The 17274-nt window shown below is 50.9% G+C and overlaps 1 protein-coding gene across 1 annotated transcript; it reads left to right on the top strand.

The window, feature by feature from the left end:
* Positions 1-844: 844 nt before the first annotated feature.
* On the top strand, positions 845-13191 carry nup50 (nucleoporin 50). Its single transcript, XM_038983806.1, has 4 exons — positions 845-1011; positions 1217-1335; positions 7762-8441; positions 8755-13191. The coding sequence occupies exons 1-3, from the start codon at positions 884-886 to the stop codon at positions 7959-7961; spliced, it is 447 nt and encodes a 148-aa protein (XP_038839734.1). The 5' UTR covers positions 845-883; the 3' UTR covers positions 7962-8441; positions 8755-13191.
* The last annotated feature ends 4083 nt before the right edge of the window (positions 13192-17274 follow it).

Here is a 17274-nt window from a genome sequence, read left to right as displayed (position 1 = left end):
ATTTGAAGATTGTGTTGGTTTTTAATCCCAGAGATTAAACCTCTATTAGATCTCACATTCAGGTTTTTAATCCCAGATTAAACCTCTATTAGATCTCACATTCAGGTTTTTAATCCCAGAGATTAAACCTCTATTAGATCTCACATTCAGGTTTTTAATCCCAGATTAAACCTCTATTAGATCTCACATTCAGGTTTTTAATCCCAGATTAAACCTCTATTAGATCTCACATTCAGGTTTTTAATCCCAGAGATTAGACCTCTATTAGATCTCACTTTCAGGTTTTTAATCCCAGATTAAACCTCTATAAAATCTCACAATCAGGTTTTTAATCCCAGAGATTTAACCTCTTAGATCTCACATTCAGGGTTTTAATCCCAGATTAGACCTCTACTAGATCTCAATTTCAGGGTTTTAATCCCAGAGATTAGACCTCTATTAGATCTCACTTTCAGGTTTTTAATCCCAGATTAAACCTCTATAAAATCTCACAATCAGGTTTTTAATCCCAGAGATTTAACCTCTTAGATCTCACATTCAGGTTTTTAATCCCAGAGATTAGACCTCTATTAGATCTCACATTCAGGTTTTTAATCCCAGAGATTAAACCTCTTAGATCTCACATTCAGTTTTTTAATCCCAGAGATTAAACCTCTATTAAATCTCAATTTCAGGGTTTTTAATCCCAGTGATTTTAAATCTCTTTTTTATTAGATATCACATTCAAGGGGCTGAGCTCACATGTACGGTCATTGTGGAAAATAAATACTGAATATTCTTAGTGTAAAGTGGATTTAGGCCATATGTTTGTTTCATCTGTACATTTCTTTATCAGAGACACTTCAAAAAAAATGTTTAATGAAATAATGTTGGACAGTGTTGCATGCTCTTTCATAACGTCCGTCCGTCTCTTCCTTGTCACCCCGTAGATGAAAACGGGGAGGAATCGGATGAACCCCCCAAAGTGGAAGTCCAGGAGATCAAGGAGACTGATGCGTTCTACTCCAAAAAGTAGCTCTTCGTTTCCAGAAACATTTTTTTAAAATATGTCTCTCTATACATCTGTAGGATCTGCTTCATACGTCTTAGAAATAGCCACTGGAATGTATTATGGTTCACATTTGCCAAACCTTCTGCGGTGTTATATTTTACCATTCAGAAACGGGGGGGGTTTCTTCCAAACGATGACATTGACGTCAGTCGACGTGTGTTCCAGGTGTAAACTGTTCTATAAGAAAGAGACGGAGTTCAAGGAGAAGGGAGTTGGAACACTGCACCTGAAGACGACCGCAGACGGAAAGACACAGCTGTTAGTCCGCGCTGATACCAACCTGGGTATGTTATTAAAATATTAACGCTTATTAAACCTTATCTAGAGACCTAGACTGGACTCGGTGGTGTGAAAGATACCAACCTGGGTATGTTATTAAAATATAGAACTTTACCTTACTGAGCCTTATTAAACCTTACCTTATTAAACCTTACTGCATTAAACCTTACCTTATTAAACCTTACTGCATTAAACCTTACTGCATTAAGCCTTATTAAACCTTATTAAACCTTACCGCATTAAGCCTTATTAAACCTTACCGCATTAAGCCTTATTAAACCTTACCGCATTAAGCCTTATTAAACCTTACCGCATTAAGCCTTATTAAACCTTACCTTATTAAACCTTACCTTATTAAACCTGACCACATTAATTAAACCTTACCGCATTAAGCCTTATTAAACCTTACCGCATTAAGCCTTATTAAACCTTACCGCATTAAGCCTTATTAAACCTTACCGCATTAAGCCTTATTAAACCTTACCGCATTAAGCCTTATTAAACCTGACCGCATTAAGCCTTATTAAACCTTACCGCATTAAGCCTTATTAAACCTTACCGCATTAAGCCTTATTAAACCTTACCGCATTAAGCCTTATTAAACCTTACCTTATTGAACCTTACCGCATTAAACCTTATTAAACCTTACCTTATTAAACCTTACCTTATTAAACCTTACGGCATTAAGCCTTATTAAACCTTACCTTATTAAACCTTACCTTATTAAACCTTACCTTATTAAACCTTACGGCATTAAGCCTTATTTAACATTACCTTATTAAACCTTATTAAACCTTACCTTATATATATTTATAATTTATTATATATAATATATATAATATATTATAATTTATATATATTATTATATATATTATTAAATATATATATTTCGGCCGAGGCGCTTTTTTACATGTATAGTCATTGGCTCAATGATTGTAAGTCTATGGAACACCTAGCATGTCCTTGTGCTAATGCTAGTCCCAATGCATACCCCCACTAGTAGCAATGCCCCGCTAGCCTTGCCACCACTGCTGAAAACAATCCTAGGGGAAACCCTGCCTGTGGTAAGTTACTGCTGGCTCTGTAAAATCCTAGGAGCAGATTTTTGTATTTTCTAAATGTAGCAATAGGAGAAGGAGGTTTTTATTTGGGGTTTTAAGCGTGATGTCCAATTCACTTTATGCACCTCACAGTTGACAAAATCTTTACTGATGAGTGTTTCTGCCTGCTGGCCCATACTAAGGCTGTGTTTTTGCCTGCTGGCCCATACTAAGGCTGTGTTTTTGCCTGCTGGCCCATACTAAGGCTGTGTTTTTGCCTGCTGGCCCATACTAAGGCTGTGTTTTTGCCTGCTGGCCCATACTAAGGCTGTGTTTTTGCCTGCTGGCCCATACTAAGGCTGTGTTTTTGCCTGCTGGCCCATACTAAGGCTGTGTTTTGAAGACTATCTCTGATGGCTTTAGGCCTCCTGTTGGGCTGCTGCTGTGGAACTATAGAGCTGTAGCCTACATGAGGAATTTACTGAACACTCATCTCCTCCCTCTAGTGGCCAGACTGAGGTATTACTGTGGATATCTGTAGTCTCCTCCCTCTAGTGGCCAGACTGAGGTATTACTGTGGATATCTGTGGTCTCCTCCCTCTAGTGGCCAGACTGAGGTATTACTGTGGATATCTGTGTTCTCCTCCCTCTAGTGGCCAGACTGAGGTATTACTGTGGATATCTGCAGTCTCCTCCCTCTAGTGGAGCTGGGTTACTCGCATGTCACCCAACAATTGTGTACTTGTGTCTCTCTCCCAGGTAACAAACATCCTGGTCCAGACCTCATCAATAATCTCTCACTCACTAACTCTCACTCACTCACATATATATCCTGGTCCAGCCCTCATCAATAACACCCTCTCTCTCTCTCTCCTCCAGGTAACATCCTGGTCCAGCCCTCATCAATAACACCCTCTCTCTCTCTCCTCCAGGTAACATCCTGGTCCAGCCCTCATCAATAACACCCTCTCTCTCTCTCTCTCTCCTCCAGGTAACATCCTGGTCCAGCCCTCATCAATAACACCCTCTCTCTCTCTCCTCCAGGTAACATCCTGGTCCAGCCCTCATCAATAACACCCTCTCTCTCTCTCCTCCAGGTAACATCCTGGTCCAGGCCTCATCAATAACACCCTCTCTCTCTCTCCTCCAGGTAACATCCTGGTCCAGCCCTCATCAATAACACCCTCTCTCTCCTCCAGGTAACATCCTGGTCCAGCCCTCATCAATAACACCCTCTCTCTCTCTCTCCTCCAGGTAACATCCTGGTCCAGCCCTCATCAATAACACCCTCTCTCTCTCTCCTCCAGGTAACATCCTGGTCCAGCCCTCATCAATAACACCCTCTCTCTCTCTCTCCTCCAGGTAACATCCTGGTCCAGCCCTCATCAATAACACCCTCTCTCTCTCTCCTCCAGGTAACATCCTGGTCCAGCCCTCATCAATAACACCCTCTCTCTCTCTCCTCCAGGTAACATCCTGGTCCAGCCCTCATCAATAACACCCTCTCTCTCTCTCTCTCCTCCAGGTAACATCCTGGTCCAGCCCTCATCAATAACACCCTCTCTCCTCCAGGTAACATCCTGGTCCAGGCCTCATCAATAACACCCTCTCTCTCTCTCCTCCAGGTAACATCCTGGTCCAGGCCTCATCAATAACACCCTCTCTCTCTCTCCTCCAGGTAACATCCTGGTCCAGCCCTCATCAATAACACCCTCTCTCTCTCTCCTCCAGGTAACATCCTGGTCCAGCCCTCATCAATAACACCCTCTCTCTCTCTCTCTCCTCCAGGTAACATCCTGGTCCAGCCCTCATCAATAACACCCTCTCTCTCTCTCTCTCTCCTCCAGGTAACATCCTGGTCCAGGCCTCATCAATAACACCCTCTCTCTCTCTCCTCCAGGTAACATCCTGGTCCAGCCCTCATCAATAACACCCTCTCTCTCTCTCCTCCAGGTAACATCCTGGTCCAGCCCTCATCAATAACACCCTCTCTCTCTCCTCCAGGTAACATCCTGGTCCAGCCCTCATCAATAACACCCTCTCTCTCTCTCTCTCTCCTCCAGGTAACATCCTGGTTCAGCCCTCATCAATAACACCCTCTCTCTCTCTCCTCCAGGTAACATCCTGGTCCAGCCCTCATCAATAACACCCTCTCTCTCTCTCCTCCAGGTAACATCCTGGTCCAGCCCTCATCAATAACACCCTCTCTCTCTCCTCCAGGTAACATCCTGGTCCAGCCCTCATCAATAACACCCTCTCTCTCTCTCCTCCAGGTAACATCCTGGTCCAGCCCTCATCAATAACACCCTCTCTCTCTCTCCTCCAGGTAACATCCTGGTCCAGCCCTCATCAATAACACCCTCTCTCTCTCTCCTCCAGGTAACATCCTGGTCCAGCCCTCATCAATAACACCCTCTCTCTCTCTCCTCCAGGTAACATCCTGGTCCAGCCCTCATCAATAACACCCTCTCTCTCTCTCCTCCAGGTAACATCCTGGTCCAGGCCTCATCAATAACACCCTCTCTCTCTCTCTCCTCCAGGTAACATCCTGGTCCAGCCCTCATCAATAACACCCTCTCTCTCTCTCCTCCAGGTAACATCCTGGTCCAGCCCTCATCAATAACACCCTCTCTCTCTCTCTCCTCCAGGTAACATCCTGGTCCAGGCCTCATCAATAACACCCTCTCTCTCTCTCTCTCCTCCAGGTAACATCCTGGTCCAGCCCTCATCAATAACACCCTCTCTCTCTCTCCTCCAGGTAACATCCTGGTCCAGGCCTCATCAATAACACCCTCTCTCTCTCTCTCTCCTCCAGGTAACATCCTGGTCCAGCCCTCATCAATAACACCCTCTCTCTCTCTCTCCTCCAGGTAACATCCTGGTCCAGGCCTCATCAATAACACCCTCTCTCTCTCTCTCCTCCAGGTAACATCCTGGTCCAGGCCTCATCAATAACACCCTCTCTCTCTCTCTCCTCCAGGTAACATCCTGGTCCAGGCCTCATCAATAACACCCTCTCTCTCTCTCTCTCCTCCAGGTAACATCCTGGTCCAGGCCTCATCAATAACACCCTCTCTCTCTCTCTCCTCCAGGTAACATCCTGGTCCAGGCCTCATCAATAACACCCTCGCTCTCTCTCTCCTCCAGGTAACATCCTGGTCCAGGCCTCATCAATAACACCCTCTCTCTCTCTCTCCTCCAGGTAACATCCTGGTCCAGCCCTCATCAATAACACCCTCTCTCTCTCTCCTCCAGGTAACATCCTGGTCCAGCCCTCATCAATAACACCCTCTCTCTCTCTCTCCTCCAGGTAACATCCTGGTCCAGCCCTCATCAATAACACCCTCTCTCTCTCTCTCCTCCAGGTAACATCCTGGTCCAGCCCTCATCAATAACACCCTCTCTCTCTCTCCTCCAGGTAACATCCTGGTCCAGCCCTCATCAATAACACCCTCTCTCTCTCTCTCTCCTCCAGGTAACATCCTGGTCCAGCCCTCATCAATAACACCCTCTCTCTCTCTCTCTCCTCCAGGTAACATCCTGGTCCAGCCCTCATCAATAACACCCTCTCTCTCTCTCCTCCAGGTAACATCCTGGTCCAGCCCTCATCAATAACACCCTCTCTCTCTCTCCTCCAGGTAACATCCTGGTCCAGCCCTCATCAATAACACCCTCTCTCTCTCTCCTCCAGGTAACATCCTGGTCCAGCCCTCATCAATAACACCCTCTCTCTCTCTCCTCCAGGTAACATCCTGGTCCAGCCCTCATCAATAACACCCTCTCTCTCTCTCCTCCAGGTAACATCCTGGTCCAGCCCTCATCAATAACACCCTCTCTCTCTCTCTCCTCCAGGTAACATCCTGGTCCAGCCCTCATCAATAACACCCTCTCTCTCTCTCTCCTCCAGGTAACATCCTGGTCCAGGCCTCATCAATAACACCCTCTCTCTCTCTCTCTCCTCCAGGTAACATCCTGGTCCAGCCCTCATCAATAACACCCTCTCTCTCTCTCTCCTCCAGGTAACATCCTGGTCCAGGCCTCATCAATAACACCCTCTCTCTCTCTCTCCTCCAGGTAACATCCTGGTCCAGGCCTCATCAATAACACCCTCTCTCTCTCTCTCTCCTCCAGGTAACATCCTGGTCCAGCCCTCATCAATAACACCCTCTCTCTCTCTCTCCTCCAGGTAACATCCTGGTCCAGGCCCTCATCAATAACACCCTCTCTCTCTCTCTCTCCTCCAGGTAACATCCTGGTCCAGGCCTCATCAATAACACCCTCTCTCTCTCTCTCCTCCAGGTAACATCCTGGTCCAGCCCTCATCAATAACACCCTCTCTCTCTCTCCTCCAGGTAACATCCTGGTCCAGGCCTCATCAATAACACCCTCTCTCTCTCTCCTCCAGGTAACATCCTGGTCCAGGCCTCATCAATAACACCCTCTCTCTCTCTCTCCTCCAGGTAACATCCTGGTCCAGGCCTCATCAATAACACCCTCTCTCTCTCTCTCCTCCAGGTAACATCCTGGTCCAGGCCTCATCAATAACACCCTCTCTCTCTCTCTCTCCTCCAGGTAACATCCTGGTCCAGGCCTCATCAATAACACCCTCTCTCTCTCTCTCCTCCAGGTAACATCCTGGTCCAGGCCTCATCAATAACACCCTCTCTCTCTCTCCTCCAGGTAACATCCTGGTCCAGGCCTCATCAATAACACCCTCTCTCTCTCTCCTCCAGGTAACATCCTGGTCCAGGCCTCATCAATAACACCCTCTCTCTCTCTCTCTCCTCCAGGTAACATCCTGGTCCAGCCCTCATCAATAACACCCTCTCTCTCTCTCTCCTCCAGGTAACATCCTGGTCCAGGCCTCATCAATAACACCCTCTCTCTCTCTCTCCTCCAGGTAACATCCTGGTCCAGGCCTCATCAATAACACCCTCTCTCTCTCTCTCCTCCAGGTAACATCCTGGTCCAGCCCTCATCAATAACACCCTCTCTCTCTCTCCTCCAGGTAACATCCTGGTCCAGGCCTCATCAATAACACCCTCTCTCTCTCTCCTCCAGGTAACATCCTGGTCCAGGCCTCATCAATAACACCCTCTCTCTCTCTCTCCTCCAGGTAACATCCTGGTCCAGGCCTCATCAATAACACCCTCTCTCTCTCTCTCTCCTCCAGGTAACATCCTGGTCCAGGCCTCATCAATAACACCCTCTCTCTCTCTCTCTCCTCCAGGTAACATCCTGGTCCAGGCCTCATCAATAACACCCTCTCTCTCTCTCTCCTCCAGGTAACATCCTGGTCCAGGCCTCATCAATAACACCCTCTCTCTCTCTCCTCCAGGTAACATCCTGGTCCAGGCCTCATCAATAACACCCTCTCTCTCTCTCCTCCAGGTAACATCCTGTTGAATATCCTGGTCCAGGCCTCCACACCCTGTTCCAGGATGGGGAAGAACAACGTCATGGTGATATGTGTTCCTAACCCCGTGGTGGACCTCAACAACCCTACCAACCCTGTCGCCATGCTCATCAGGGTCAAAACAGCAGAGGACGCTGATGAGCTGCACAACATACTGGAGAAGAAGAAGGCTTAGAGGACACGCCCCCTGGACAACATACTGGAGGAGGAGGACACGCCCCCTGGACAACATACTGGAGGAGGAGGACACGCCCCCTGGACAACATACTGGAGGAGGAGGACACGCCCCCTGGACAACATACTGGAGGAGGAGGACACGCCCCCTGGACAACATACTGGAGGAGGAGGACACGCCCCCTGGACAACATACTGGAGGAGAAGGCTTAGAGGACACGCCCCCTGGACAACATACTGGAGGAGAAGGCTTAGAGGACACGCCCCCTGGAGGGCGATACAGGCTGACCCCACTCAACCCCTCTGCCTATCAACTAACCCCAGTCCTGTACCCCTCCACCCCAGGTCCAGTCCTGTACCCCTAGCCCCTCCACCCCAGGTCCAGTCCTGTACCCCTAGCCCCTCCACCCCAGGTCCAGTCCTGTACCCCTAGCCCCTCCGCCCCAGGTCCAGTCCCGAACCCCTAGCCCCTCCGCCCCAGGTCCAGTCCCGAACCCCTAGCCCCTCCGCCCCAGGTCCAGTCCCGAACCCCTAGCCCCTCCGCCCCAGGTCCAGTCCCGAACCCCTAGCCCCTCCGCCCCAGGTCCAGTCCCGTACCCCTAGCCCCTCCGCCCCAGGTCCAGTCCTGTACCCCTCCGCCCCAGGTCCAGTCCTGTACCCCTCCGCCCCAGGTCCAGTCCTGTACCCCTCCGCCCCAGGTCCTGTATCCCTAGCCCCAGGTCCAGTCCTGTACCCCTCCGCCCCAGGTCCTGTATCCCTAGCCCCAGGTCCAGTCCTGTACCCCTCCGCCCCAGGTCCAGTCCTGTACCCCTCCGCCCCAGGTCCAGTCCTGTACCCCTCCGCCCCAGGTCCAGTCCTATATCCCCTCCACCCCAGGTCCAGTACTGTACCCCTCCACCCCAGGTCCAGTACTGTACCCCTCCACCCCAGGTCCAGTACTGTACCCCTCCACCCCAGGTCCAGTACTGTACCCCTCCGCCCCAGGTCCAGTCCTATACCCCTCCGCCCCAGGTCCAGTCCTGTACCCCTCCGCCCCAGGTCCAGTCCTATATCCCCTCCGCCCCAGGTCCAGTCCTGTACCCCTCCGCCCCAGGTCCAGTCCTATATCCCCTCCGCCCCAGGTCCAGTCCTGTACCCCTCCGCCCCAGGTCCAGTCCTGTACCCCTCCGCCCCAGGTCCAGTCCTATATCCCCTCCGCCCCAGGTCCAGTCCTATATCCCCTCCGCCCCAGGTCCAGTCCTATATCCCCTCCGCCCCAGGTCCAGTCCTGTACCCCTCCGCCCCAGGTCCAGTCCTGTACCCCTCCGCCCCAGGTCCAGTCCTGTACCCCTCCGCCCCAGGTCCAGTCCTGTACCCCTCCGCCCCAGGTCCAGTCCTGTACCCCTCCGCCCCAGGTCCAGTCCTATATCCCCTCCGCCCCAGGTCCAGTCCTGTACCCCTCCGCCCCAGGTCCAGTCCTATATCCCCTCCGCCCCAGGTCCAGTCCTGTACCCCTCCGCCCCAGGTCCCGTCCTATATCCCCTCCACCCCAGGTCCAGTCCTGTACCCCTCCGCCCCAGGTCCAGTCCTGTACCCCTCCGCCCCAGGTCCAGTCCTATATCCCCTCCGCCCCAGGTCCAGTCCTGTACCCCTCCACCCCAGGTCCAGTCCTGTACCCCTCCGCCCCAGGTCCAGTACTGTACCCCTCCACCCCAGGTCATGTTTTATTTTAACCCTCTTTATCCTTGCCTGTCTCGCTGACAACTCTCCAATCTGGAATGGCCCCTATTCCCTATCTAGTGCACTACTTTAGACCAGGCCCCTATTCCCTATCTAGTGCACTACCTTGGCCAACTATGTCAGCCAGATGGTCTGAACTAGTGAACTATTGAGGGAATAGGAGGCCATTTTGTCATGTGATGCCAGAGGGGTCGTCTACAACAAGTTATCTTTACTCACCTGGACTAGACACACTAACAGAGACACACCTGAACTAGACACACTAACAGAGACACACCTGGACTAGACACACTAACAGAGACACACCTGAACTAGACACACTAACAGAGACTCACCTGGACTAGACACACTAACAGAGACACACCTGAACTAGACACACTAACAGAGACACACCTGGACTAGACACACTAACAGAGACTCACCTGGACTAGACACACTAACAGAGACACACCTGGACTAGACACACTAACAGAGACACACCTGGACTAGACACACTAACAGAGACACACCTGGACTAGACACACTAACAGAGACACACCTGGACTAGACACACTAACAGAGACACACCTGGACTAGACACACCTGGACTAGACACACTAACAGAGACACACCTGGACTAGACACACCTGGACTAGACACACTAACAGAGACACACCTGGACTAGACACACTAACAGAGACTCACCTGGACTAGACACACTAACAGAGACACACCTGGACTAGACACACTAACAGAGACTCACCTGGACTAGACACACTAACAGAGACTCACCTGGACTAGACACACTAACAGAGACTCACCTGGACTAGACACACTAACAGAGACACACCTGGACTAGACACACTAACAGAGACACACCTGGACTAGACACACTAACAGAGACACACCTGGACTAGACACACTAACAGAGACACACCTGAACTAGACACACTAACAGAGACACACCTGGACTAGACACACTAACAGAGACACACCTGAACTAGACACACTAACAGAGACACACCTGAACTAGACACACTAACAGAGACACACCTGGACTAGACACACCTGGACTAGACACACTAACAGAGACACACCTGGACTAGACACACCTGAACTAGACACACTAACAGAGACACACCTGGACTAGACACACTGTAACACAGAGACACACCTGGACTAGACACACCTGAACTAGACACACTAACAGAGACACACCTGGACTAGACACACTGTAACACAGAGACACACCTGGACTAGACACACTAACAGAGACACACCTGAACTAGACACACCTGGACTAGACACACTAACAGAGACACACCTGGACTAGACACACCTGGACTAGACACACTAACAGAGACACACCTGGACTAGACACACTGTAACACAGAGACACACCTGGACTAGACACACTGACAGAGACACACCTGGACTAGACACACCTGGACTAGACACACTAACAGAGACACACCTGGACTAGACACACCTGAACTAGACACACTAACAGAGACACACCTGGACTAGACACACTAACAGAGACACACCTGGACTAGACACACTAACAGAGACACACCTGGACTAGACACACTAACAGAGACACACCTGGACTAGACACACTAACAGAGACACACCTGGACTAGACACACTAACAGAGACACACCTGGACTAGACACACTAACAGAGACACACCTGGACTAGACACACTAACAGAGACACACCTGGACTAGACACACTAACAGAGACACACCTGGACTAGACACACTAACAGAGACACACCTGGACTAGACACACTAACAGAGACACACCTGGACTAGACACACTAACAGAGACACACCTGGACTAGACACACTAACAGAGACACACCTGGACTAGACACACTAACAGAGACACACCTGGACTAGACACACTAACAGAGACACACCTGAACTAGACACACTAACAGAGACACACCTGGACTAGACACACTAACAGAGACACACCTGGACTAGACACACTAACAGAGACACACCTGGACTAGACACACTAACAGAGACACACCTGGACTAGACACACTGTAACACAGAGACGTACATGTGACCGTTGAAATTAAATGTTTTATTTGCATGCGTTGTGTAGCAACACACATTTTTAGTTATTAAAATCTGGTTAATTGTGATTTTATTACTGTGAAAGTTCAATGGGCTCCACCGTCTTGCGCCTAACGGGCATAAGACTTGTTGAACGTATTCATCTTATTGTGGGATTCAGTAACATTCCGTCTAGATACCGCTGCTATAGTTTTAATTAAAAGATGAGAGGGAAGCAGGTTGATGGGGGGTTTTTAACGGTTAGCGAGACTGCGGTTCTTCTGGTTGTGGGGCAAGAGGAGACCTTTTAAAAAGTGTGGTAGACTAGAATGAAGAGGGAGTATTTTATCTACCGGCTCTGTCCAGCTCTCTGAGGATAAGATGAAGAGAGAACCGTGTTTTGAAGAAGGGGTGTGTTAATGAGGGTTCATTTCAAATGGCTCCCTATTCCCTATCTAGTGTACTATGTAGGGAATAGGGTCTCCCATAGGGCTCTGGTCAAAAGTAGTGCACTATGTAGGGAATAGGGAGCCATTTGAGCTGCAGGCCCTTTATGTTAATGTAGGACTGGGTCAGTTTCACCAGATAATCTGAGAACTAGATTAACCCTCGTCCTCCAACATCATCTAGTTAGTTCTCACCTTTCACTGCCTAAACCCAGTGTCTTGTCTGTGTGTGTTTCTACTGAATGTGTGTTCACACCTTTTTTGCTTTGTAAGACTTTATTTATTGTAAAAGATAAATGGAAATATGTTGTGTTGGAGTGAGATTCATTATGTTACCTGTCTGAGTAAATGGACTCCATCTTACCTTCTCTCCCTCATGGAATTACACTCACTCAATATGGCCGCCGGTTCACCTGTAACTGTCTGAGTAAATGGACTCCATCTTACCTTCTCCCCCTCAGAATTACACTCACTCAAAATGGCCACCGGTTCACCCATAACTGTGTACCTGTCTGAGTAAATGGACTCCAACTCCTTTCTCCCCCTCATGGAATATGCATAGAAATACACTCACTCAAAATGGCCGCCGGTTCACCCATAACTGAGTAAATGGACTCCAACTCCCTTCTCCCCCTCATGGAATTACTCACTCAAAATGGCCGCCGGTTCACCTGTAACTGCCTCATTGACTTGAAAGGGAACGTCTGCTTCAGTAATTGTCTTTCTATGGGAACATGTCTCCCTTCACAACCTCTGAGGCATTATAGATAAATCTTTCTAGAGCTGGTCAAAACGTATGGCGCCATTTTGGATGCAGAGAGAGGGCCTGTTAGGTCACACGGTCTGTTTTCCCACAAGGCATCAGTCGGTGTGAAAGGATTTGAACAGAGCGGATTTCATTCATCTCTAGTTTTGGTTGTTTCCAAGTGTCCTTTTGTCTGTTCGCTGAGGCACTGCAGCCGTCGCCTGTCTGATACGTTTGTACTCCTTTAAAACGGGAATAAATTCATCAACCATTCACTGGGTAGCACTTGTTTTTCTTGTCGCTGGGGGTCGGGTCGGTACCGTCTGGGGGTCGGTTGAACACTGAAATATGTACCAGACTTGCATGTCATACTTAGAAGAGTCCGACCTGGTCTGAAGTAGTGCACTACGAAGGGAATAGGGTGCCATTTGTCCAGAATAAGAACACAGTGTGCCTCTGGTGGTTAATGACTATAAATGGGCCTGAGGTGAATGAAAGACTCCCACGGTATCTTCTGCCGCTGTGTGTATTCATCAGTACAGGAACAGGAACATACAGAAGGGAAGTGAGACACAAGTGTGGGTCCTAACATGCACATTTACTGTCTGTTTTGATACAAAAACCAAACTGGGTTCAGAAGCGTTGGGAACGGTTGTCGGTACCACAGCAGTCGGACAGAAATGGGTTCTCTACTGCCAAGAGGAGCATAACGGACTAAATAAAGTTATAAAATCTGATGGCTGTATACCAAATGGCACCCCTATTCCCTACATAGTGCACTACCTTTGACAAATGCACTATATAGGGAATAGGGAGCCATTTGCGACAGACTATTTGAACAGAGCAGATACATTCAGTTTTCGTATCAACTACACAGCAGTTATAATACTGAGACAGGGGGAGAGACTTCTCTCTACAGCTTTGGGTCAGAGAGCCTGCTGGACTCCACTCAGAGCCCCCCCCTGACTACTGCCCCGTCTGGGACTCCACCCCCCTGACAGTACTGCCCCGTCTGGGACTCCACCCCCCTGACAGTACTGCCCCGTCTGGGACTCCACCCCCCTGACAGTACTGCCCCGTCTGGGACTCCACCCCCCTGACAGTACTGCCCCGTCTGGGACTCCACCCCCCTGACAGTACTGCCCCGTCTGGGACTCCACCCCCCTGACAGTACTGCCCCGTCTGGGACTCCACTCAGAGCCCCCCCCTGACTACTGCCCCGTCTGGGACTCCACTCAGAGCCCCCCCCTGACTACTGCCCCGTCTGGGACTCCACCCCCCTGACAGTACTGCCCCGTCTGGGACTCCACCCCCCTGACAGTACTGCCCCGTCTGGGACTCCCCCCCCCTGACAGTACTGCCCCGTCTGGGACTCCACTCAGAACCCCCCTGACAGTACTGCCCCGTCTGGGACTCCACTCAGAACCCCCCTGACAGTACTGCCCCGTCTGGGACTCCACCCCCCTGACAGTACTGCCCCGTCTGGGACTCCACCCCCCTGACAGTACTGCCCCGTCTGGGACTCCACTCAGAACCCCCCTGACTACTTCCCCGTCTGGGACTCCACCCCCCCTGACAGTACTGCCCCGTCTGGGACTCCACCCCCCTGACAGTACTGCCCCGTCTGGGACTCCACCCCCCTGACAGTACTGCCCCGTCTGGGACTCCACTCAGAACCCCCCTGACAGTACTGCCCCGTCTGGGACTCCACCCCCCTGACAGTACTGCACCGTCTGGGACTCCACCCCCCTGACAGTACTTCCCCGTCTGGGACTCCACCCCCCTGACAGTACTGCCCCGTCTGGGACTCCACCCCCCTGACAGTACTGCCCCGTCTGGGACTCCACCCCCCTGACAGTACTGCCCCGTCTGGGACTCCACCCCCCTGACAGTACTGCCCCGTCTGGGACTCCACCCCCCTGACAGTACTGCCCCGTCTGGGACTCCACCCCCCTGACAGTACTGCCCCGTCTGGGACTCCACCCCCCTGACAGTACTGCCCCGTCTGGGACTCCACCCCCCTGACAGTACTGTCCCGTCTGGGACTCCACCCCCCTGACAGTACTTCCCCGTCTGGGACTCCACCCCCCTGACAGTACTGCCCCGTCTGGGACTCCACCCCCCCTGGCAGTACTTCCCCGTCTGGGACTCCACCCCCCTGACAGTACTTCCCCGTCTGGGACTCCACCCCCCTGACAGTACTGCCCCGTCTGGGACTCCACCCCCCCTGACAGTACTTCCCCGTCTGGGACTCCACCCCCCTGACAGTACTTCCCCGTCTGGGACTCCACCCCCCTGACAGTACTGCCCCGTCTGGGACTCCACCCCCCCCTGACAGTACTGCCCCGTCTGGGACTCCACCCCCCTGACAGTACTGCCCCGTCTGGGACTCCACCCCCCTGACAGTACTGCCCCGTCTGGGACTCCACCCCCCCTGACAGTACTGCCCCGTCTGGGACTCCACCCCCCCTGACAGTACTGCCCCGTCTGGGACTCCACCCCCCTGACAGTACTGCCCCGTCTGGGACTCCACCCCCCTGACAGTACTGCCCCGTCTGGGACTCCACCCCCCTGACAGTACTGCCCCGTCTGGGACTCTACCCCCCTGACAGTACTTCCCCGTCTGGGACTCCACCCCCCCTGACAGTACTTCCCCGTCTGGGACTCCACCCCCCTGACAGTACTGCCCCGTCTGGGACTCCACCCCCCCTGACAGTACTTCCCCGTCTGGGACTCCACCCCCCTGACAGTACTTCCCCGTCTGGGACTCCACCCCCCTGACAGTACTGCCCCGTCTGGGACTCCACCCCCCTGACAGTACTGCCCCGTCTGGGACTCCACCCCCCTGACAGTACTTCCCCGTCTGGGACTCCACCCCCCTGACAGTACTTCCCCGTCTGGGACTCCACCCCCCTGACAGTACTTCCCCGTCTGGGACTCCACCCCCCTGACAGTACTTCCCCGTCTGGGAGAGTCTCAACTCTCCGTCATCTGACAACAGAGAAGTGGAGAATCTTAACTAACAACCATCGTTGACTAAAAGCTTTAATGTTACATTTTAAACGGTCTTATTAAGGCGGGAACCGAGGGGAGCCCAGTTGAAATACGGAAGAAAATGTGTCCTTCCTTTCTGGTTTCCTTGAGATAATCACAGATCATTGTGATTGGATAGGTGTCAAGCCAGCGTTGTCCAATCCTGGACGCCTGCAGATCCCAAAACGGTACACTTTTTTTGTTGTTGTTGCCTTTTACTACACACGATTCAAATAATCAAAGACGGATGACCAAGATTGAGTTGTGAGGTTTACACCCATCTGATTACTTAAACCTATCTGATTACCTCAAGGACGCATGTCTAAAGTATTCCAACGGGGCCAGGGAGAGCGCTGAGGTAGGAGGGCTCTGTTCGTTAGCTAATAGGTTACACCACGGTTTCCTCAATCACACGTTATCCCCGTTTATACCCGATGCTAACTTGCGTCACATTTTAGCCATTGCATCTATACATGATATTTAAATATGTCTCGTATCCGTCAACTGTGACCAGATCCATTTCCTGGTCCCATCCTTCTATGCACCAGGTGTAATCTCATCTATCAGCCGTCTCTCTCTGTTGAACAGTCTGCTTTCACAGCGTCTCAGAATGGGAGTCCAATGGCAGGAAACGGTGCAGACAGCCGCCAGGTTTTAATTGGCTGATCTCTCAGTCCATCACCATCTAGCCCAACCCTCAGAACCTCCCCTTACATCCTGGACTTCAGATCGCTGAATGATTCCTAGTATGACCGTCTTAAAACAATTCCCTATGTTAGCTTGCTGTGGTTGTTATCAGTAGGCTACTCTAGACCAGCTGTGGTTGTTATCAGTAGGCTACTCTAGACCAGCTGTGGTTGTTATCAGTAGGCTACTCTAGGCCAGCTGTGGTTGTTATCAGTAGCCTACTCTAGACCAGCTGTGGTTGTTATCAGTAGGCTACTCTAGGCCAGCTGTGGTTGTTATCAGTAGGCTACTCTAGACCAGCTGTGGTTGTTATCAGTAGGCTACTCTAGACCAGCTGTGGTTGTTATCAGTAGGCTACTCTAGACCAGCTGTGGTTGTTATCAGTAGGCTACTCTAGACCAGCTGTGGTTGTTATCAGTAGGCTACTCTAGACCAGCTGTGGTTGTTATCAGTAGGCTACTCTAGACCAGCTGTGGTTGTTATCAGTAGGCTACTCTAGACCAGCTGTGGTTGTTATCAGTAGACTACTCTAGACCAGCTGTGGTTGTTATCAGTAGGCTACTCTAGACCAGCTGTGGTTGTTATCAGTAGGCTACTCTAGACCAGCTGTGGTTGTTATCAGTAGGCTACTCTAGA

The sequence above is a fragment of the Salvelinus namaycush genome, unplaced genomic scaffold (genome assembly GCF_016432855.1).
Source record: "Salvelinus namaycush isolate Seneca unplaced genomic scaffold, SaNama_1.0 Scaffold1913, whole genome shotgun sequence".
NCBI classification, from domain to species: Eukaryota; Metazoa; Chordata; class Actinopteri; order Salmoniformes; family Salmonidae; genus Salvelinus; species Salvelinus namaycush.
This window is presented reverse-complemented; position numbering and strand designations above follow the sequence as displayed.